The sequence below is a fragment of the Sinohyriopsis cumingii genome, chromosome 18 (genome assembly GCF_028554795.1).
Source record: "Sinohyriopsis cumingii isolate HCF-2022 chromosome 18, ASM2855479v2, whole genome shotgun sequence".
Lineage (NCBI taxonomy): Eukaryota > Metazoa > Mollusca > Bivalvia > Unionida > Unionidae > Sinohyriopsis > Sinohyriopsis cumingii.
This window is the reverse complement of record NC_142978.1, coordinates 59334306-59358988: the sequence shown is the minus strand read 5'-3', so window position 1 is coordinate 59358988 and position 24683 is coordinate 59334306. Positions and strand designations below refer to the sequence as shown.

Sequence of the window (24683 nt, the reverse complement as noted above, 5' to 3'; positions counted from 1 at the left end):
AATGAGATTACACGAACAACCAACATGAAACCCATTAATGCAATTACAAAAAAAAATATACCAACACAACGAAAAGATGTTGAAAAACAGAAAATATTGGGTGATGTTACAGTTAGATATTTATATGAGCCTGGTGAACTTGAAGGTGGTAAAGCGAGAGCGACTGATCCTATTAGGAGTGTTACCACACACAAAATATCCACCGTGACAAGATCCTCAGGTAGACCTGCAATCTACAGATTAGATTCGACTGCTTCTCAGCGTGGATTTGTACGTGAACAATTACAAATAATTCCCGAGGATACACAACTACCGCCAAAATCACTTCAGTGATTTCGATCACTTAACTAGCACTAGTGCCAGCACCCCGACGTCGATTACACTCAAGACAGGTCAACATGGTATTTTCTCGTGTGTGACCGCGACTATTATCTTTTCTATCTACGGTAAATTGTCTTGAGTCATTACTGGAATACCTCCATAGCATTATACAATTGCAACTTGCGCAATGATTATTCTGTTGCTGTTTTAACTCAATAATAAATTCAACATCAAGATCAAAGTCACGTTTATTTTTTTTATCAGATTGTTTGTATCCGATTAATTTTTTTCTTATTATATCATCATCGATGATGTTAAATTTATCAACGATTTCAGGAATTATAATTCTACGTAATTGAGATATTTTTCTGACCCTCGATACCGCTAAATAAACTAAATTTGACCACTCGATACGATCGTCTACAATCCAGACTCGTGTGTCAGAAATAGTTAATCCCTGAGACGAGTGGATCGTCATAGCGTATCCCAACACCCATGGAGATTTGTCAGCGCGTAATGCATCTTCGACCACACTGATATCAACGGCGACAATATCATTTAATACGAGATTCTGTTTTTCAGTCTGTCCTGGAATATCAACATTAATATTCTGTTTTCGTGTATCTGATGGTCTATAACACAACGGTACGGGTAATTCTGAGTATTTTTCTTTATGTAGTTGAAATAACTGTTGTTGTAAATCGTCTCTGATTATTTTTCTACTTGCTACGATCAAATCATTGGGTCTCCATAAATTTAAAAAATCACTCATTGAGGTCTCTGAGATCACTCCACGTATTATTTCACACTGAATTTTGTTTGATTGTAATCTGATTAATTTTTAAACTCCTTTAAATTTGCATCGAGAGCTCTATGATCTTTATCTATTTCTTCGTAATAATCAACGAAATTTTTTAACCAATCATGTGGAGATGGTCCAACAAAAGGCGGCGGTTGACCATGATCGCCGCACATTATTATAGCGGTATTTTTCGTCAACAACCAATCAAGAAACGTTTTTAATGTATCCAACGACACCGTACATATCTCGTCCCAAATAATTATTCTAGTTATATATTTTTCTCCCATTCGTTCAGGAGTCCATGTATCCCCGCGCCACCGAAAGAAACTATGATACGTACATGATTGTACTTGCCGCTGTTTCATCTCACGTGCAAGTCCATGTATGGGTGTCAGCACGATCATATCTGAATTTCTAAAAACATTAATTGCTCGAGTGGTTTTGCCGCATCCACCAGGTCCATTGAGATATACTGTCTTATATCTAGTTATTGGATCACTCAACGATGGTGCTTTCGACATTTCTGATATTTTATTACCCTTACGATAAAAATCTCTTATTGGAACATCTGCTGATTCTGTGTAATTGTGTAATAATTCTTTTTTTATTCTCCACGAACCCCATCGTTCATCATTACTTGTAAATTTCATAACAGATTCTAAATATTTACTTGAAATATAAAACGAATCTGTTGCGACTCTGACTGCGGTCTCAGGAAATCTATTAATCATCGATAATAAATTTATGGAAACATAAGCCAACATGGAAGATCTTAGATGAGTATACTGTGGGGAGACGTCATTTATGTAACTAACGATCGTACCCAATTTTGTTCCGTCGGATAAATAAACTTTCTCGATTTACAAATATATTTCTTGCTGTTGTATCAGCGATTATAAAATCGTACTCGGCATCATCTAAAATTAACCGTGCGTGATGTCTTTTATAATCATATGCACCACCTTGAGTAAATTTACCTATAATTTTTCTACCGAGATCTTTTGCAGTTTTGAGTTTTTTAGGAATATCATCTTCGGAAACATCCTTAAACTCGCTAATAACTTAAGAATCTGACATGGGCAACCAAACTTTCGTCTGTGCATGATATGATATAATCGCCTCACTGACCACCAACGATGTCAGTATCGCACAATCTAGCATATATCGTAATAAAACTATAGGTGCCCAACGTTTTTCACAAAAATGTCTACCAAACCAAACATAACAAATCTTGTGAAGATTTTCGTTAAACTCGAATGATTCAATACAGGCGAATCCAGTCAGATCAAAATCAGGTAATGGTCCATTAATTGCCACTCGCGTCATCTCGTTTGTTGGGTAACCAAATCTTTTAAAGTATACAGAACAATCTCCGTATCCTAGAAAACTTCCTGGATAACATGCAACCATATCAACCGAAATAACATCATTATAATTGTATTTGGTATTCCATAATCCGCCATGTCCGTATTCGACGCAACTTGCGCGTACGTCCTCGAGAAAATCAAATCGTGTTGGTTTCCATGAATTTTTTTCTCTAGCAAAATGAGCCGCAACAGATGGAACGGTAAAACAATTAGTTAGTAATTTGTCAGTATTTTCCGGGTGCTTGCACTCTAAAAACTTCTCCGCGAGATTTTTCATCTCGTCATGGAGGGATTCTGTTCGATATATTTCACCATTTGGTCTGACAAACTGGTCAAATTCACCTTCCTCATTACTTTTAAATAACCATACCGATACAGGATCGGTTTTACTTATTTCGTTAATAAAATCAAACATACCTCCGGAGTAAAATCTAACAGTTCGATCACGTGGAAATATTGTTACTGCGCTAGTCCATGCATGCGCGTTATGATCAATAATATTTATTGGAGCTCCTTTCGATTTATATTTCGATTCGTACAGTACCTCTCCCGTTATTGTCGCTACGGTTATTGAAAAATTTAATAGTTTTCCTAGTTCAGCAACATATTTTATTGTAGCACCGGTATCCTTAACTGAATCAGCCCACGAGTTTATTTTTTCACGCCTTAAATCAGTTAATCCATTTCCACGCATCGCGTATGTAAAGTGTTCTATTACTCGTTCGGCTACACAATTTAACCTTGAAAATTTCATCGGCGATAGTTTATCAACGTTGGGTTTTTTATTTATCTCATAGATTCTATAAATAACCGCTGTTACAGGATACGCTCGCTCATAATACGGTTTGTCAATACCCGTCAGTAGACCCGGTCTGGAATTTTTACTTAATATGACAGTTTTATTATTGCCAAGGACAGGATCATATTTGTCACGGATAATCCAACTACCTGTTTCTGTTAATACAATAAATTTTACTCTGAAGAAATATTTTTGATTGCCCTCGTATTCAGCAATGTAGTTAATGATAGTTGCCGCTCGCTTGTCGTTCATTGTGGCGTCCGTGACAGAGTCGACACTGACTTTGTCAGTGTTGCATATAATCTTGAACGTTGACCATGTATGAGATGCACCATCCGTGTAAAATTCTTTCTTGGCGTCGTGAATTTTCGAGATCAGATTTTTATTTTTCGGATCAACCAAATCTCGCACTGGCAAGTGAGATAATCTGTCGAGGTTGAATTTATATTTAACAGGCCTAGTTTGGGATAATCTCTCAAACTCATTCATATAATTAAAACAAATATTTAAAATAAAAAATATTATATATACAATGTCTCAATGCAAATGGTTGATGATCGGCTCAGTAAATCGATGCAACAAATCCTGCAGAAAGGAATTTTGTTGGATGCACTCACAAAACATACGACGAGGAAGTCTAGGACCAATACCATGTCTGCGGTGTGGTATTGGAGTTCGAGGAAAAACAGGATTATGTGGAAAGTGCGGTGGAAAACGGTTCAGAGAACTTAAAAGATATTATGACCAAAAAATATAATAACGGTGAAAACGCTATAAAATCCGTGGAGGATTATATATCAAGATTTCAGACAAACAATGATTTAAATAAATAATATTATTGTATATATGGAGCAAAATAAATTTGTCCCACATCCTGTCATAACAAACTATGAATCAGATATTAATGGTGTCATCAGACACTGCAGGTTGAAGAGACCGGTTGGTACTGTTTCTAATACTGGCTATCTTAGATTTACAGTTGGGAAGAAAAGATATCATTGTCATCGATTCACGTATGAGTGTCACAAGGGTTTGATCAAAGACGGTCTTGTTATTGATCATGTTGACGGAGATCCTCAGAACAACTCCCTGCACAATCTTCAAGCTATATCACGGAGTGAGAATAATATACGTGGTAATACTGGAAGATGTAAGACAGTTTCTAGAAGGGCGGTAAATTCCACAAACACAGAAACTGGCGAAGCAATTATATTTCGTTCAATATCTTCTGCTGCTAAATATTTTGATATTCACCCGCATTCAGTACAAAGAGTGGCAGAAAATATATATAAAACCGCTTTCTCGAAAAAATATAAACAGAAAATCACCTTTCAATATTGTTAACGAGACAAAACCATTGGGACCCAGTACTGTCTGATCGTATTCTACTGAATTTTTGATTATATAAAAGGGAGATTACTTTTTAATATATAGTTTTCTTCGTAGATTTTTGATTTATTATGATCGTAATTAGTCAGTTTAACTAATTACGACGTAATTAATTACTCTTAGAAGTATATTTATGGTTTTTAAATATTTCCCATCATACAACATTACGAGAAATCAGGATAATGTTATTGATCCGCAAGGAAGCTGTAATATAGGTACAGAAAAGAAACCGTTGTTATGGTATAAATCGATCTGCAGGTGTGTTCATGCCGCTTAGGACCGCTGTTATTATTGATTCGCAGGTTGTATTTGCAGTCTGCTTAGGAAAAACGCTGTTTTATATTCAGAAACTGTTGTTATAATAAAGAAACCGTTATTATTCAGAAACCGCTGGTTTAGTGTAAGTATTGGTTCCTTAGCTATATATTAACTTCCGAAACATATGTTCGTAACAAGATTCGATAGCTCAATCAGTATGGTATTGGACTGTGACGCTCGCGGTCCAGGATCGAATCCCCATGGCTGTCGGTGGTGCGCATAATTGCGATTTTTATAATAATGGGGGAACCGCAAAACCCCCCGCTCAGCAAAATTCAACCACAAATTGACTGGTGGTTGATACATATTTTCGTATCACCCACTGGATTAATTATTGTGGGTGGGATTTTGCTGAGCGTATATGTTTGTACTGTCCTTAGTTAAGCTATATGTTTGTGCCATCCAATGCATAATCTGAGCTCGCTAATACACTCGATAGGGGCTCTTCATTCATTGTTGTCCTTGAAACATCCCGACGAACTCGCTAAAGACTCGATAGGGGTTCTATAGGGATATTTTTTATATTTTAAAGATTTATATATTACATAATGAACCATGAAAATATCAATGACATTATTTCTTATATTTTTAAGATTTATATATTACATAATGAACCATGAAAATATCAATGACATTATTTCTGATATTAAAAAATTGAAAAAAGATGGAATTAATATATCCGATGAACTAAATCCTGAAAAAATAGTTTCTGATTTTGAAATTTTACAAGAACGTAAAAACCAGGGAACACACACACTATCATCTGAATACAAGCTCATGAAACGGATTCAGGCGGCAATGTTTCAGTCGCTAGCTACCGTAGAAGATAATCAGGTGAAGGAATTCGTTCCTCTCTCTCTGCCGCCGTAGAAAGAATTAGATCGCTGTTATCCCACGAGTACGAGGCAAAGAAAACGATTAGTACTCTTATAAGACAATTAAGAAAAATTATGTCAGATCGTGAAACGATCCAAAGTAACCCCGTTACTGGTGAAACGATCCAAAGTAATAATGAAAATGAAAGTTTTGGTAACTGGGGTCCCTGTCAACGCTAACCACGTGTAGTGTAAAATGATCAAATTTTCAGAAAAAAAAATAAAAAACATACTTCTGAATATTTTTTTTTGCAAGGCCGATTAATTTGTATCAGTAATAAAATATTTTTTTATTTATTTTGAAATATTATTTTTTTATAAGTTGATCGAATTTGAGTCTGATCTCTATTAAGAAATCCTCGTGTCCGTGTTTAGTGTATAAAAACACTCCATTACATAATATTTAAGATTTCACATACAGATTTATCACAAGTTCTTCTCCACGTATGTCAATTAAGCGATTAAGATGGTTTGTGAGTTTAAAATTTATTCGTGTTAATATATTATTGTGACACCTTAGATACACAGGATTAGTTGGTTCTTGCACGATTAAACTTCCGGGGGGAACGTGTGATGTAAATGTGTATAGGATGTATCCTTGTTGAGCCTGATTTGATCTTCCGAGATCTATTTGATAGCTGCCATCGATTACGTCACAAACTAGATTAACCGCGACCGTCGACGTTATATTAACGATTCCCGGAGATACGTGTCTTCCGCCGCCGTGTGGATCATTATCATATCTAAGAACAGTTGGAGGTGGTGCTATTTTTCTCCATGCATCGTGTATTTTAGGAAAAAACTCATCAATGACATCATTGACAGATTTTCTTAATTTATCTGGATTATAATCAGGAAACTTAAACGTTGCAATGTCAGCTTTGGGTATTTTGTATTTGACTGCGAAGGATTTTTTATAATCGCTTGATGACTTAAGAACCATATCTCTAATTCTATTATAGATAACTTCAGAAGAATTAACTATATAATTTAAAACTTCTATGTACCTAATAATATTATCGCGAACAGATGTCGAATCAAATAAATACTCTTGAAAACTATCACGTAAATTATTTACCTGTATTTCATGGTCTAAGTTTATTGAAGCAAATATAGAATCAATATTCAAAGCAATAACACGTTCATTAAGATTATAAAAAGGAGCTCTAGGATCATATACAGGATATCCCCTCCCCCCCCCCTTTCTGGTTTTACTTCTATGTAATCTAACCATTCGGAATTCATTTTGATATCATGACGAAAACTATTCTTTGACGTAAAATCATCCCGAGTTGGTTCTGGTGGTCCTTCATACACCGGGGGAATTTCAGGCCAGCCTAGTACGGATCTGATTGAAGATTGATAAATATCAACGGCATAATCGGGAGAATGTATTTCAACCGTCGAGGACAGGGTCGGTTCATGAACATTAATTGATATTTTTTATTCTTTTCCCGTTATTGATTTTATTCTACGCGCAAATTCATCATTGATTTGTTCGATCTCATAACTGACAGTTGGCATTCCAACAACAACCCAGTCAGGTGTTCCATCGGGTTTGTTCTTGTTAGCAAATACAAGCGAATTATTTGCTGGTGTACCATTAAATGATTTTGATCTGATATTTGGCCAGCTGTAATATACCCGTAATTGCGCTAGTCATATTTCTTTTACTGGAATTGCAGTAGGAAAATTAACACTAAATTCAGGATTAGACGAACTTACCGAGATCATCGTTATCTTCGGCGGAGTTGTGTTGGTCACGATCTGCTGGAGTAATTCTGTCATTATTAATACTTGTATCTTTAATACCGATACCATCGTCGTATATTTTGGTCATCATTGAAAATTCGAAATCAGATATAATTCCATCATTAAGACTCGCTGATAACAACGAGGATAATTTCGAGTATGCTACCGTCGCTGTGTAATTTTATTTTGTAATCGGATAATTTTTCGTTCGTGCAAGTACATATTTTTTTGCGATGATATTAAGCACACCTGCAATAGTTGTTGCTGCTGAAATACAAATAGTTACAGCTGCTGGTGCCATCATTGTCACCGCTGATAATATGACACCGGTTCTAGCAACAACAGCGGATACTGAATAAACAATCACATCAACGATAACTAATCGTCGTCGATATTTTTTTACTTTTACTGTATATTGATCGACTTGATCTTTTAGCGCCGCCTGCCATTCACGCGCTTGATTGTACCTGTATTGTGCACCGTCCATATATATTTTTATGCAGTAACCAATTGAGGTGTTTCAGCTACAAATTCCAAACACCACCAGTAAGATGTTGCGGTTAATTTCTCATCAGCTGCTTCCAGAATAAATATTTCCTCGTTTCCGCTATTTAATATAACAGATACAACCCCGGAAAACCTGTCGGTGGAATGACGCCATGGAAACGTTGTAAATATTTCAAATTTTGCAGCACTGAACACAGACAGACCGTACACGCCAGTGACTGTTGCGGTATATTTGATAGTATTATTTTGTTTGGACCATGTTGCAAAACCCGATGATACCGTGTATACGATGTTTGTGATATGCCCGGGAGTTATTCCAGCTGAAATTTTAATCAGACTGGTTTTGTTGACGATCTCAGGAATTCCCGCTACAATGTTTTGCTATGTTCGTTTGATCGTGTCTAGGTTAGTTTTGATATCAACGAGTTTTATATCAATGGCGTGCGGAGTGCCAAAGAATTTATTTATGGATTCGTCGGTTTTTTGAAAATTTCTGCGAAATCTTGCAAAAGCGCCCACGTGAACATCATACTCGGCCCGTAGCGTGGATAGTTTTCCATCCACGTTGTCGACGTATTTTTTTGTTGCTGCGTCTTCGTCAGATGTTGGATCTCTTAAAACTACTATTTTATTTCCGTTCATGCTGAGTTCACCCGTCATTGTGTCGCCGGTGCTTTTCATACAATTAGCAACGCTTTTTGCAATTTCATTTCTAATTGTTGCAAACGATATACTTGAATCTCTGATTCTACCACCGTCAGTAAACACGGGAATATTATCCGTAACTGCACCAAGTACTCGTCGAACTATATCATTCCATTTGATATTGCTGGTTTTTAGTTTACCATATCGATCTTGAAAAATAACAACCTCATCTGGGTCAACTCCAGCCAGATTCATGATATCAGCGAGGTCATCTTTAGTCACATACTTCGACAGATCAACATCGGATTTTATTTTCTTACTAGTAGAAGATCTTCCGTAAATGTCAACCATTATAATAAGACCTGTTGTTTAAAACGCTTTACGCGCAACGAATCGGTTACTTGTATAATCATGCACAACTTTATGTGGTGGTTTGGATGATTTTGATATAGCGTCGAGTACATTAATTACTTCACGGCCGCATATTGGCGGATCTGTCATTGTTTTTGTTGGTAGCGTTGAATACCAAACTTTTTTATGAAGTGGTGCAACATACTTGATAAATTCAACGGGTGGAGCTAACCCGTACGAATCAAAATAAACGATTCCACGTGGATCAACCGCGTATGATACCCAATGAGTACCGGGTCCTGAATTCGAGTCTAGATTAATAATACCTGTTTCGAGTTTGTTTGGTTGTTTCGGTAATTGATCTCGCATAAAAACACCTCTAAAGGATTTTATTTTTAATTTTTTAGCAGCATCAAGTAAATCAAAATTTGATGCTGGAACGTCTATCGTGGAAGCCTTAGACCTCTCCCCCAACGAGATCCTGGCAATCTTAGACCGCGTCCCTTTTTTTGTATCCATTTCCTGTTGCTTTCTTTAGAGCCATTCCAGCAGCTGTTCCAACAGCACCTAACGCGGCTGCTTTTGCTACAGCTGGAGCAGCAGCAGCTATTAACGCTGGAATAGCTGCAAGAAGTGGAAATATACCACCTATTTTAACCATGTCTTTGATGGCGCTCGGAGAAAGATGAAATTGAACTCCAGTTTTTGATTCCAGGGCTTTATTGAAATGTTTAATCTGATTATTTGTCAACGATAATTTGTTTGGACCACCACTAATCTGATCTCGTTTTAGTGATATTTTAGTTCCGCATTTGTTGGCGGTTTTTGATTGAAGCTTTTTGACCTGACCGGGAGTCAGAGTAACATTAACATGACTATACGACATTTTATATATAAGTAATATTTTTCTGAATAATTAAAGATTTTCCACTGGTGCATCAACGACTCTCATTCGACCACTACCACCTTCAAGTAACATGGCTTTATCGCTAAGTATGACCGCGATTGCTCTATAATCAACACCACCTGTATTTAATGTTGCTTTGAGATGTATATCAACGACAGATTGTTTTGATAGATCAAGATGTTCTAATGAAAAATAATAAATCGGATATAAAGTTCTGAAATCATGTTGCGATATTTGCAACCCAGTATCAACATTTTGATCACGTCCCATAAATGACATTAAACGATGATATGCACGTCCTATATGATTTTGTTCATAATTTAGTTGTATATTCTCTGTTGGTTCTTGCTGCCCGTTTATCCGTAAGGAAATATTTGTGAGACCTAGTTTGTCAAATATCATATGAGAGTGAGTTTGTGAGTTTAAACGATTAGTGTCCTGAATAGCATAAAAATATGTCGTGGTGCAGAAACACCCTGTTGTGATGCTATATGCCATGTAAACTGACCGTTAACGTTGGTTTGCATGTTATCCGCGCTTGTTGTTAACCATGACTACAAGGATTTACCACCTGCATCCATGAAAGAAATCAATTTTTGTTCTTCTGCGATCGTTGGAGTCATTACCGGCATCCACAGTGAAAGTTTCGATAATATTACTTTACCAGCATCACCAACGAGGTTCCACAGAGCATCGTTATCATTCTTTCTTACAAGAACAACCGTGTGTCTAGCTCCAAAAATAACCTTTTTAACATTCCTGCAAAATCCAAAAATATGCGATAGTGGAATTGTACATGAAAAACCTCTATTGCCTTCTAGCAACATATTTCTACGTACTGCAAATCCCAAGTTGAAATTTTCGTTAGAACCATGAACCACCGGCCACACAGCAGCATCAGCGGTATCGGTATCGTTTCTTGGTCGTCTTATATTATACGGATCGCTTTCAGGGTGATTGGAGTTATCTTTCACAAACATCATTGTGGGACCTGCTGATCTTGTATAATCATCAGAATATCTTGCTAATCCTATTATTGTTGCAGCAACGTCGACATCATTCTGAATTGATTCAATATTTTTTCCATCAATCATATATGTGGCGCTACTAAATTATGCCATGATCCCGTTGTTGACAAAACCAATTTTTACTGGATTTAAGTATTATTATCATCCGTTTTTACAATTGTACCTTCTACCTCAAGAAAAGCATCAGCGGGTAAAAAGTATCTACTTGTGTCATGAACTTGTAGTTCAATTCTTCCACGTTGATCTGGTGATCGTGCGTCATAAGAATAAAACTGATAATCACGTACCCCCCGATTCATCCTTAAAGACGGGTGCTTCCATGTCAAATGCTGTGTCGGATACGCGCTTGAACATTTTATTATAATTATTTTCGTCTAACACGTTGATTACCGCGTTCGGGAAATTCCACTTCCGGATATCAAACTTGAGATATTATTTCCAGATTCACCGAGTCCTTGATCTGCTAACGCTGCTAGTTTTTGATTTGCAGCTTGATTTATTATTTTACTGACATCTGCAGGCATCACCTCAGTACTTGGTAATTTTACTGGTGGTTGTCGTTTTCGTCGCAATAATCGTGCTAGTCTTTCTTTGATCGCCGAGAACGCCTTACCAACAACATTGACAATTGCACCAGGAGCTTTATCACGAACAATATCAATGGCCTTCATCGATAATTGTTTTGCAACAGGTGCTACTTTGGGAGCTATCCTTGTAAATAATCCCTGAATAACATCACCAAGTCCATCTCCGTAAGTAGCTCTATAGATTGGTAATCGTGAGTTTACCGCTCTGACCTGTACAGGTTTGCGATGATTATTCTGTATGATCATCTTATTTTTATTTACCATTTATCTAACAACTAGTCATCAGCAAGTTCATCGATAAGTTCTCGGTAAACGCCGATATCCATGATACCACCTTGAAATAATCGCCGACAAATATCAGCTGCTTCATTAATTATTTCTGGTGAATTATTTCCGGCACGTTTTCCTCCTATGAGAACTTCTAACCGTGACACGTCATTGATGATATTATCAGGACATAAACCAGATCCTGTTTTAGGTTCATCTTGAGGTGTTTTAAATACTGATGGTTGCATTACCGGAGTAAGTACTTCATTGGTGACCCGGGGTGAGCCAGGTAGGTCACTTCTTCGAAATCCAGGTGGTGTATCTATCGGTGTAAATGTTATTTCCGACGCAGGAGTTTTACGTGAGGGTAAAGGAATTTTCTTCCAGGAGGGTGATCTTTTTTTGTTGATTTTTTAAGTAGCTCTTCAGACCTTTTAAGTTCCGACTTCAACCTTTGCTGCGGCGAAGAAGATTGCTGTTGTTCTATTTGTTGCAGAGGTGGAGGAAGCTGATACTGGGATAATTTTTCTTGTTCTAGTTGTTTCAGTCTCTCTCTATAAAGTCTTTTTACTTCTCTATCAAGACTTTCGTATTCTAGACCTCTAGCTTGTTTTTTGTTGTAATATACGTGATATATCCATTTAATGAAATTATCATCATTTGTTTTTTCATGACGGGGTTTTAAAATACTAGATTTATCAAATATATTATTTAATATCATCTCAGGTAATTTTTCTCTTTCAGTATTTCTAATAACATCAACAACTCCTTCGTTAAATCTTGCAATTAATTCTAAGTTTTCTCCTACTGGTTTGGGTTCAGATACATGTTCTTTTTGAACGTCGGCGAGATCAGTACGATGTTTTCCAATTTCTTCAAGTATTTCCTCACCAACAGGTGGAGGCTGAGCCGCAGCTATTTCCATAGCTATGCCAGGTGGAAGATTTCGTAAAATCTCCTCTGTCTGTCTTGCTATCTCCTCAGTCTGCGCTGCAGTTTGTCTTGATACCGGAAGAAGATCCTTTTCGATGACAGTTGTAACTTTCTTAGTAGCTGAAGTGACGGGCTTAAACAGTTTTTTAGTGTCCTCTTCATACTCAACTTGTGCTTCTTGCTGCGCTTGTAGATTTTTTCTGAATGAGTCTCTGACAGGAAGAAATTTTTTAATTGCTTCTAATCGTTCTCGAGCTATCCTTGCAGTATGAGATTCCGAATGTACCATTATTTTTTAATATAACAATCTTTTAATTAATATCAGCAGAAGAGGTGTAAATTTAATTAAAAAGATATCATTCATATAATGAACAACTGTGCGTGGCTGCGTCAAGGAACCACTAACAAATGTGATAAAAATGCCGTGGAGAATATTGCAAGAAACATAATTATCTTATAAAGAAAAATCCTCATGCTGGTCCACGAAGTTGTGTTGGATGTAACAACGGCGTTAGAGGATTATATCAGATTTGCAAAAATTGCGGTGGAGATCGATACAGAAGTTTGATGATATATTATAAAAACAGAAAGAACATAAATCCAAAAATAGAAAAACCACCATCAGAACTTGAATATTACATGAAACATAGAACAAATTCCGAAGATTCCGAAGATTCCCATGATTCAGATGAAAAGAAAAATATTCATCAAACTTAAAATTTCTTTTACAACATGAATAGCAGCAGAGAGGGGGCGTCTACAATTCTGTTTAGGACAAACAATAATCGTAGACGTGGTATTGACCTCTATGAAGGGTCACTATTTTTTTTGGTCCAAACACAAGGGTGACCACTCTCTTAAGTGGTCTGATCGCCCTCTCTGCTGCTCGTGGAAAGCTAATAACGGTAGTAACGGAGCTTTTCGTATCTGTGAATTTTCTTTTCCTGATGCCATTTAATCGTACCGTATATAATACAGTTGTTGTATTTTACAGTTATGTCGTCATATTGTGTGCAATGTTTCACAAAATTACGTACTCCGAATCCATCTCGATTTCAGAGACGTAATGGCTGAGCCGTAACCAAGGGAGATTGTGTTCGAAATTTGTAGGCAGACAGCAATGACGTCTCACTCCCAGTTACATTGGAAAAAGGCGTGGACGGCAAAGCTGTCTCGTAGAAAGTTCCGGGTTTGAAATAAAGTCGGTGGTTGTGTTGCTTGCTATATTAATACAATTGCCAGGAACACCGTAGAGTAAATATCCCTTTGGGAAACATGTATGGGTCCCTCCAGGACCTAGATACAATTCGTGTGCGTTCCAAGCCACGGCTTGATACACGACTTGATTCTAATAATCAAACAAAGCATGGTGAAGCACCAACGAACTGTATTTTAGCAGCATGACCTTGTTTATAAAACATCAAACGATATCCCTGAACGTCAACGTGCCGTGGTGGATCTCATGACTTTAATGCGATTAATCCCTACACTCGGACAACGAATTACAATAGAGATACGAAAGTCAAGGTTGTCTTTATTGGTGTAATTGAAAGAAAATATATTAATACAAAGAAACAAACATGGATACAAAAAGTCGGACATTATCAAAAAATACACCTCAGTCCGCGCGGGTATTAGACAGGTGAAACAGCTATGGAAAGGTCACTCATGGGGTTCATCAGGCATGGTTGGTAAAATGAGCCTTGTGGCAAATTTACCTACTAGTACCAAGATAAATTTAACATGGGTGGTTTAATGTCCGAATGCCAAATAAGGTTCATCGGGCTGATCTCTTCCACGTGATCTTTTATGCGATCGTGGCGCAAACGTAGAACAAGTTCGATTACACAAATACAAACACACGCAAACCACTGTCGAATTTGCAAGCAGATAAATAGAAGAGTCATTAACGTCAGAAGATTCCGTGAGTATCCCTGGTGAACTTGAACGCATTTATGCACACTGACCACTAACATGGCCATAATTTGTACAAGTCGATCCAGGTATCTAATTTCTTGGATTCGTTGCTGCGTTGCTGAGGAAACACTGTGTGCAGTTCATGTTGGACATATGAAGATACATCCTGACCAGGCCATCCTGAAACGATTTAATCGTACACTTGCGAGACGGTTATTCGGTCATCAGTACGCGCAAGATTTATTAATGAGATCTCAGATGCAAGTAACTAACCCGTGAAGTGCAAAGCGATTCCAGACCCTAAGTACTGGCGCTTTCTGGCGGTCTCATGAATGGGTAGAACGACCTCCATTAACCATAGCAGCATTGAATAATGAAAATACACACACGATTTGACTAAAACCAGCTAATATGATTCCTAAAAAGACTATCATGGTTACTCAGAAAATGATTTCACGATCCAATACCGTTAGAACCAATCAGAAACAATTTTGTTCGGTATCTGTATACACCCGGAGAGTTAGAAGGTGGGCAACGTTATGCTACGGACCTGTCATGGTCCGTCGATATTTTTGATATCTCAGACCGGAATTTTACTCCGAGACAAACGATACAGTACCGTTAGGGACATCTTAACAAAACAAAGAAGAGGCCGCAGAGCGGTCCAGCCACCAAGCAGGACATTTGTGCGAGAGGAATTGCAAGTCGTTTTAGCGAATACTGAATTGCCACCAGATCTAATTTAACACGTTAATAAATCGCTTTGCAATTCACAATGCGCTAGCGGACATCAATTGTATGTTGATTCAGAAAAACGCGATGCCCAAAACGCGTAGGTGGTAATACTTTAGGGTAGTCTACCTCGCTTAGTATCAAGCGGGTATAAACTCATCTTGGTACATTGGTAAACACCCATGCTATGTCTCCAACACCGTATCGAAATTGCCCTTAGTGGGAATTCACGTTGCTCTCGGAGACATTCCACATATATATTATGCAAATGATCCTTATACAATACCACGTTGAAGACCTTTGGCCTTTTTAACGTTGCATCCATCAACAATCGAATACATTTTGGGGCGCAGTCCCATATATTCTTCGATTGTTTACCCGAGCACGCATCCTTGAACGTACCAGCAGTATTTGTATTAGCGTTGCTATACAACAGAAGTTCTTTCGGATGCTCTCTGTTATCAAATTGGTTTGCAAGTGTGCTTGCAGTAATATCCACATTTACCATTGTCAGTAATGATATGCATACAAACTGAATCGGTATCTATGTAGAGCATCCTCGCACGACCCTGGATACGGTTTTATTTTATCATAATAGATCTCATGCATGAATAACTTCGACAAATCTAACACGGACGATATAGCATAAATATGTTTGTCAACTTCAGCTTTGCTTTCTTACTATGAACGGCAACAAGCTCGCCTTCAAAGACCATTCAGGGTTCAAATGCCGGGTCAGCGAGTATATTATCATGAACAATGTCAACTCGAACACGTTTCTGAAGATTATCCATTGTTTTCCCAAATACTAAATTATTCATAGTTTAAAGAAATCTCTGTTCTCAGATACGTATTCATCTAAATATATGAGGCCATCCAAGCGCGCTGTCTAAATCCAAGCGCTTGGTTGATTTTACTTATACGCATTCGCAATCGCAAGTTTAACTGCAAATTTCGTATATGAAATGCATAATTGTGTTTGGTTCTGAGTTTTGGAACAAGCTTAGCTCATTAAGTAAATTTACGTCCTTACGTCCTATACGTCACGACTGCACCCCGATAACTTGATAAGTATCCACCAAGCACTGATAACGCTTCTGCTGTCAGCGGATAATCATTTTCAGCACAATGAAGTTGTTCAGGGTAGTCAGTGGTCGCTGGTGATGTTATAATCGCGTACGCGTGGGAACGAAGCTTCTGTGGGGTCAATCTACGTAAATCCATCGACAGGTAACGGTCGCATCGTTGCCTATTCATTAAGGTTATCGGCATTTTCATACATGATTTAACGGTTTGAAGCAGAGGTGTCATACCCATCTATGCTTAGGATGTTTGCACATTCATATTCATGATTTGCAATATAAATCCCTCACCAAAGTGAGCTCTGAATACATAGATGTTGGTCAATAAAGACTCAATATCGGTGAGCAATTCCACCTCGATTTTGACTGTTGACATCATCGCACCCCAAGTCAATCCGGTTGATGAAAAGTATTGTACGGGATCGAGCTAATTCAAGGGCATGGCAGTGTCACGAAATTTTTCTAACATATGGGAGAGCAAAACACATCGGTGCGCATATGCAAATCATGATAATCACCCATGATTTGCATTCGAATGCCAACCAAATTTTGTTTGCAAGGGTATGCACCTTTTCTCGGTAACTGGCACATCGTTGGTAGCACACTCTCAACTAGAGATTTTGAAAGTTCGCCACTGCTAGATTGCTCACTAGCTTGTCCGATGACGAATTCAGAAACTGTAACGAATCATATAACTGTAATTGACCCAGCCGGAACGTCATGTATTCTTCCTTTTTTTTAAACGAAACTTATTGCTGCTTTTGACGATGATGCTACTGCTTGCATTATTGAATGGCCGTCATATCTACGCAGGTTAGGAAGCACTACAGGAATTTTTGTTTTGTTTGGGTGAATTCGTAATTGTAGATTGCATGCGCCGCTGTGTGCGGCTCCTCTAAACGCACCAGGGATTTGGCAGTGATCACGAACTTTGGAAACGGAACTTCCGGTTCCATCGGTGGAAGTAAAAGTTCATTCACTGATCCATGAATGAGTAGCAGCAATAAAGTGACAGGTTTTATTGTTACCCATAATCATGTCTCTGGGAGAACAGAGCTGTTGCCAAATCCATTTCGCTGTTACATCAACCAAGTCCTTGCCACGATACAACGTTGATGACCCAGTGTGTCCGTCAAATCTAACAGTTGTATAAAAAAAACTCGCATGCAATTGGTTAAGCAGATTGTGTTGTATTTGTATTATTTGTCAGGTCTTGATTGTTAACTTCAACGTTGAGACATTTAAAGTCCGCGTAGATGATATACGGAAATATCGTCGGTCGTTGTAGTGTAGTAAATTTGAGAATAGTTTTGCCTGGTTATGGAATAATTGTTCACTGCGACTTTTCACTGATCTCACGACAGTAAAAGTCATGGTCAAAGAACAGTCGTTGGATGTTAAATAACTGCATGCAAAGTCTGCATGGAATCTTTTTACATGCGTGTTTGCTGTGTCGGTTAATAAATTGGACAAGATTCTTTATCCATACATAATGAAATAATGATTCTGACACAATCTCATTTCACAAATCAATCTGGCTTTGTCCACAATGTTCATGTTGGGATATTGCAAGTGGATAAATAAACCTTTCTCCCAAGTAAACACATTAACATATATACTTAGGTTAAGTGTTTCAGATTTGTTCATTGTTTCTTTAATAACATCCACAGGAAATTCTATATCACCAAAATTCACCTAAACTTAAGTTTACCCAGGTACTGCCAGTTTTTTCGACGCTGGTCTTGATTATCACTCGCGTAAGAAAAGAAAAAAAAAAGCTGACAAAATTGCACATTCAAGACATGTTTCCAGAACGTTTTTTTACATTTATCACTGACCGTGGCAGAACATACTTTGGTGTTGGTATGTAACTGGATCCTCGAAACAGTTGGTATGGGGAAATATGCACTTCAACTTTCGACCATATCTCAAGAGTCCATCCTGATCTTACCTTGGTGTATGTTTCCAAGGTTTTCGGCTCCTTTATCGAGTTCATCATTGATAGCTTTGGACCTTATGGTTAAGGATTCTACGAGCACCGCTGTAAATTCACAGTGTTGTAATTTTAAATCATCCTTGTCTGGTGACTTTCAATTAAATGCGTCGTTTGAGATCTCTATCAATTCTTTCAGAATATTAAGAACGTCAGTATGTGAATTATATCCATTACATATAAACATGGCAATATATATATATATATATATATATATATATATATATATATATATATATATATATATATATATATATATTCTTTACCATATCTAGTATAAATATCCTCTGTCCGTACACATTCCTGCTACAGAGAATACTCTCTGCCACACTGTGTAGACAATTTTTATTATAAATCAACAACCTTGGTTGCAGAGAAATATTTTTTGTAGCAGGAAATATGTTTTGAAGAATAGTTGTAATAAATAATATAAGCCTGAAAACTTTACCATGCAGATCGTTATCATAATAAGCAATCTTGACTATCATAGTATCATGTGCGTTTTTGCTGGTTAATGAGGTTACTGCATCTATTTTGCATGATTCTTTCCATTGTTTGGCTACTTGTTTGACAACTTGTTTGGTGACTTCACTTTCGTGGATTAATAATCCACGGGTTGCACATTTTAGGTAGATTTTTTAGGATAAAATAAGTAAAAGTCATGGGGTAGCGGCTGTAACGAATATCAAGAATAAAAAGGCAAAACAAACATAAAAGTGAGAAGTCTCTTACGCAATATTTCTGAATTTTCAGAAACAAAGATGTTTCCAGTGATCGTCTTGGTGGTTGCGCTGGCAGCAGTTGTAAAGGGCCAGTTTCCCATAGACAAGTGCCCGTTTGAATGTAACTGCAGCAGTACAGAAACCATTTGCACATCACAGTCGATGTTCCCAACAGGAATTTCCGAGTCAGCCCTCTATTTTGAACTGCGGGATTCCAATATACAGGAAATACGTCATGGCGCGTTTGACAACCTAAAACAGCTTCAGAATATCAAAATAGTGTCTAGCAATATCACAAAACTATCGGCTTGTTCCTTTTCGAATCTGCAGAACTTGGTTAAAATTGAGATTGTAAATTCCACAATTAGGACTATAGATGGAAATGCTTTCTCACACTTGACAAATATCACTCAGATTGTGTTCCACGACTCAAGAGTTGACACGATAGATTCATACGCTTTCCATAACGTCGAGGGTGTTAATCAATTTCTATTTGAAAGAAACGAAATCGGAACAATTTCCCCACATGCTTTCATGAACATTTCGAGAACTGACAATTATGAAATCATGTACAACAAAATACGTTTTATAAAATCCGGAGTTATTAAAAGCATGCATGCAGTGACCAATTTTAACTTCACAGGAAACATTATAACAGATATGTACTGCGGAAACCAGGATGCTTTGTTAGAAAGTAACGCTACCGCCCAAGTTTTCAATAACACATTCAACTGCTCCTGTGCACTAGCGTGGATATTTACTCTTACTGAAAACGATAATAAAACTTACTATTTCAAGGAGCAAAATTACTGCAACGACATTAAACGAGGGCAGTTAATTAAGCTTAGCAGATTGCAGATTAGTTCTCTTTGCGAGGGAGATCAACCTGACGTAAGGTGCCTAATGCAGTCGCCAATTTTGCCTTACAAGGATTGTATGATTGATTTCGACAAACCCTTGAATCCTGTGGATAAGGTCGAATATCCAAACAAAGATCCGACGAAAAGTGGACAGACGGCAGTAATCATGACTTTCTTCCAAATGTTGATTCTAGTTGTTCCTGTTTTCTTATTGTCGGTAAACTCATAAGTGCGCGTGGCTTCTTCTTAGTGATGGTGCTGCTAAGAAGACAGTGCACTTTTGAAGGCTTTCTATTTCTTAATCCCTCATCGTCGATTCAAAACGGATTGAAGGATACCACTTTCCCACTGGAATAGTATACTTTCAAATTAAAATAGAAGACGAACATATCCCTCGTAGAACAAATTCCGAAAGCGCCCTTGCAACATAAATGTTCACCATAAATATTGTTTCAAGTTTTACATGCCTATAAGGCTTAAAAAGAATCATCTAAATGTAACGTGAAATATATGTCGAATGTGAAGACTTGAATTGCCAAAGAAATTAGATATATGCATAGTAATATATGTGTTTAACGTGACGACTTGGATTGCCAACGGTTGTCAGACATTCCACATGATACATGAAGGATTATCTTCGTCTTAATCTTAAGGCTACACTGACAGAGACCTTATGCCATATAAACCTTATGTAGTATTCAAGGAATAGAGACCTATACTGACTATGTAGTATTCAAGGAATAGAGACCTATACTGACTATGTAGTATTCAAGGAATAGAGACCTATACTGACTATGTAGTATTCAAGGAATAGAGACCTATACTGACTATGTAGTATTCAAGGAATATAGACCTTATGCCATATAATGACTATGATACTGATGATCAGTTTACAGAATAGAGAGAGAGAGAGAGGAAGAGTGTTCGTTTATTCCGCCATTTTTACTCGCTAATTTACGAAGTTTAACTTCTGAAGCTATAACTTTATAAAGTACAACAAACAGAAATAGTTAATCTACTATTTGAAGTTTAATACGACCATTTCTTGCATTATATTCTGCGTAAGCTCTACAATGAAACTACTACATAGTATAACTTTGTCTTACTTTTAATACCTGGTAGATAGTTGGATCATATTAATCCAAGACTCGAGTACCAATCGTTCTGAAATATCGTCTAGAGCACCAGGTAGCATACTCAGTATATTATCATTTAACTGATGACAGTAATCACGAGGCATGCATAAACATAGATTATCCATCATATGGTTTCAGTTGTCCAAGGTTAAGGGAAAACTCATTGAAATGTGTAATATACGGTCATCACTTGCTTTCCCAGGTAGAAGACACAGACCAGATGTTGCTTTCATTCCTCCAATACGAATTCATGCTGATGTCAGTGAAAGCGAGTTTCCACATACGGCTTTTAAGTGTGAATTCATTTTTATAATCGACCTAACCCCTCCTAATGTATGTCTAATACTCATCTTTTTTCTCCTTAAATGCTTGTGTTCTTGTCTAATATATTTTCCCATATTGATGTGTCTGCAATCCTTCAATGAAAATTAAGTCTTTGAGACAATCTTGTAAATCATATTTTTGTAGTACAGTAAATAATGATATCATGTACAAAAATACTTTGTTTAAGATCAGAAATCAAATTGCCATCAATCCGAAATGAAAATCTTTTAGCAGTGAAGTTTACCGATGTTCTACGCATACAACTAATTACAAGTTGATTTCTTATCTAAGCGAACTTCCATTGAAATGATTCCCAAGCATGCATTAGATCCTACCGGCAATCTTTCAAGGAAACTTTGTAATTATCTGGCAAAATATCGTTGTAAGTTCTCTACTGTTTTAATGCCCTGATATGTCAGTGAACCAGAGCTTTGATCCATACAACTCATATATAATTATACCTCTTTCACAAACATTCCTATAGATTATATATTCATTCTGTTGTGGATAAATATTCTAAACCTAGGACGCTTCCATAGTTTATTAAAAATCAGATTGCTTGTTTCATGGGCTTGTATTTATATCAGTCTGAAATAAATTTTGAGTTTCGAATTTAATTCCGTTTTCAGCAACTGCATACAACACACGCACACGCACAAATAGACAGACAGACACACATACATACATACATACATACATATATATATATATATATATATATATATATATATATATATATATATATATATATATATAACCAAAACATTCTCTCCCTATTCTGCCTAGACAGAGATCAATTCCTGGCTTTACAGGAATCGTTAAGGTTGGTCTGATTGTATAATTCAGGTGTCACGGGCATATGATGATTTTACGAGTAATGGAACCAACCTGTGCATGGTACATAGTAAATACATTCGGAACTTCGAGGTCAATCCTTCTGATCAAAGAACGAATATATGACGACAACCGCTATTCCGGTCATCGCGGCTATTCGCGAAACAAGGATTGATCGATAAGTTGCTAAAGCATCTAACTATTTTTCATTCGTATCTTATTGGTCAATCCTACAATCAATCCAATCAAAGAAGTAACCGAAATGGTCCAAATAGATTAGGGTTTCATTTCTTGGAAAGGCCATGCTAACAAAATACAACATATTTCTGTAAATTGCTACAGTATTATAGAGCTTTTTGTATGTCTGCAGGAATCAATTGTTAAAAAAGATCTGTTGATTATAGATGTCTACGAGAATTTAACATTAGACTGCCATTTTTTAAATCTTTTTTGCGGGAGGAGCGGGTTGCACTTGGGGTACAAAGGGAAATTCGGTCACCATCTTTGTGGATTGATAGCGAAAAGGGGATATCCTATATTATAAATATCCATAGGCTTAACAGTATGGGTCTATATGACGAAAAGGAGAAAGGTAAAGTTAGAAATGTCCATAGATTTAAGAAGATGGGACTTTCGGATGACAAGGAAACCGGTGACTATAGGATTTCGGTTGTCGTTTTAGTTTTTGTCAGAATTTTATCGTTATGAAACCCACGTAGAATTTAGAATTTTTAAATGCTTTTTTTTATTATGCCAATTCACTGGCAGCAAATTTACAATCACGTTCAATGGTAAATTATATTGACTTTAGTTCAGTTCAGGCAGCTTGTTACAAGTTTTACCAAACCTGGATTTTGTACACTTATCGACATTTTTTTTTACCCCCAAGGTCTTTTCCCAGTATAGCAAGTGTTGTTTTTCGTATGCTAAGTGAACATTTCACCTAAAGCTATCGATACTAGATACAAGTTTGCTATATTATCAAGGTTAATGTATAATTTTACGTAAGATGTCATGTAATGTTAGGTTTGTTTTGGATGTTTAAGTTTGGATGATAAACATTACAAATTTGCCGACCTAAAATTCATTGTTTGTATTGTAGAATCAAACAACCCTCCACCCCCTACCCCAACATCACAAGAGCTTTTGCTATTCTGTTCTGCCTGTCCGTAAAAGTGCAGAGTGACTGCACTCAAATTTGCAAAAACCAAAGCTAAAAATGCATCCCAGTATTGACTCGTAAACTTTGCATATAATCAGGTGCCAACTCAACGAGAAAATGGGAAAGAATATAGAAAGACTTAACGAAGTTTGTTGCACAAAACCAGCCAACACCATTTTTTTAAATCACCAGTTTTGAAAAATAAGCCCCACCAAGTCGAACTTCAATAAATGACGAGATAGGGCTATGGCCTTTAAAGGGAATTAACACTATGTCCTAGGTTTACAATGTGAGGGTCATTACAACCTCTAACGTAAAAGGTAATGTAAAAACTTAAGTTACTAACCAATACGTCATTCAGACTGACCAAAATCTCCAATTTACTATTCAGCACGCCGTAGGAAGTTATCTACCACCCCATCTATCTACTGACCACACAAGGTTTGACACAAAAGTAGGGATATATAAATTGGGAGATTTTCAATGAGGCAAATTTTATTAGTGATAAAAAATCTATTTCTTATGAATTATAAATTTTAGTAAAAAATATTTTATCATGATGCAGAAATATCCAAATACTATATTTTTAATTATTTATATAAGGTTCTACGTGTTTGTTTTGTTTTCACTTATATTTTGACTACGGCAAGTCATTATAAATTAATAAACACATAAAACACAGATCGACAATGCCTGAATAGAATATGTTTCTAAGTGAGTGTGTGCGCATGTGTGTATTTGACTATCTTATCCATATTTAGAAAAGTACACAAAGTCATAAAGACACATTTGTTTTGTTTTTGCTCGTATATTCACTTAAAAAAGAACCACAAATAAATTTAAAAACACATCACCAGGGTCCGTTTTTCTTATTTTACTTTGTTTTTTCTTTTACTGTCTAATTATGGAAGAAAGCTATCTCAACTCTCTAAAATGACAAAGAAGAACACAATGAAAGTTCGTAATATATTTTCAAATTTCGTTGTAATTCTTATTCAAGAGAATATACAGGAAAGAAAACGTGTGTGCCTTTATTTATTTTGTTCAGTTTGAATAAGATGCACACATGCATT

The 24683-nt window shown here is 36.8% G+C and overlaps 1 protein-coding gene across 2 annotated transcripts in view; it reads left to right on the top strand.

Annotated features, from left to right (window-relative positions):
• Positions 1-22231, top strand: part of LOC149776745 (uncharacterized) — a 31419-nt gene extending 9188 nt beyond the window's left edge. For both annotated transcript variants that reach the window (XM_089941415.1, XM_089941414.1), the window contains one exon: positions 19326-22231. In XM_089941415.1, the coding sequence (XP_089797541.1) occupies positions 19334-20383 (1050 nt within the window). In that variant the 5' untranslated portion in view covers positions 19326-19333 and the 3' untranslated portion in view covers positions 20384-22231. The remainder of the gene's footprint in view (positions 1-19325) is intronic.
• Positions 22232-24683: the final 2452 nt, after the last annotated feature.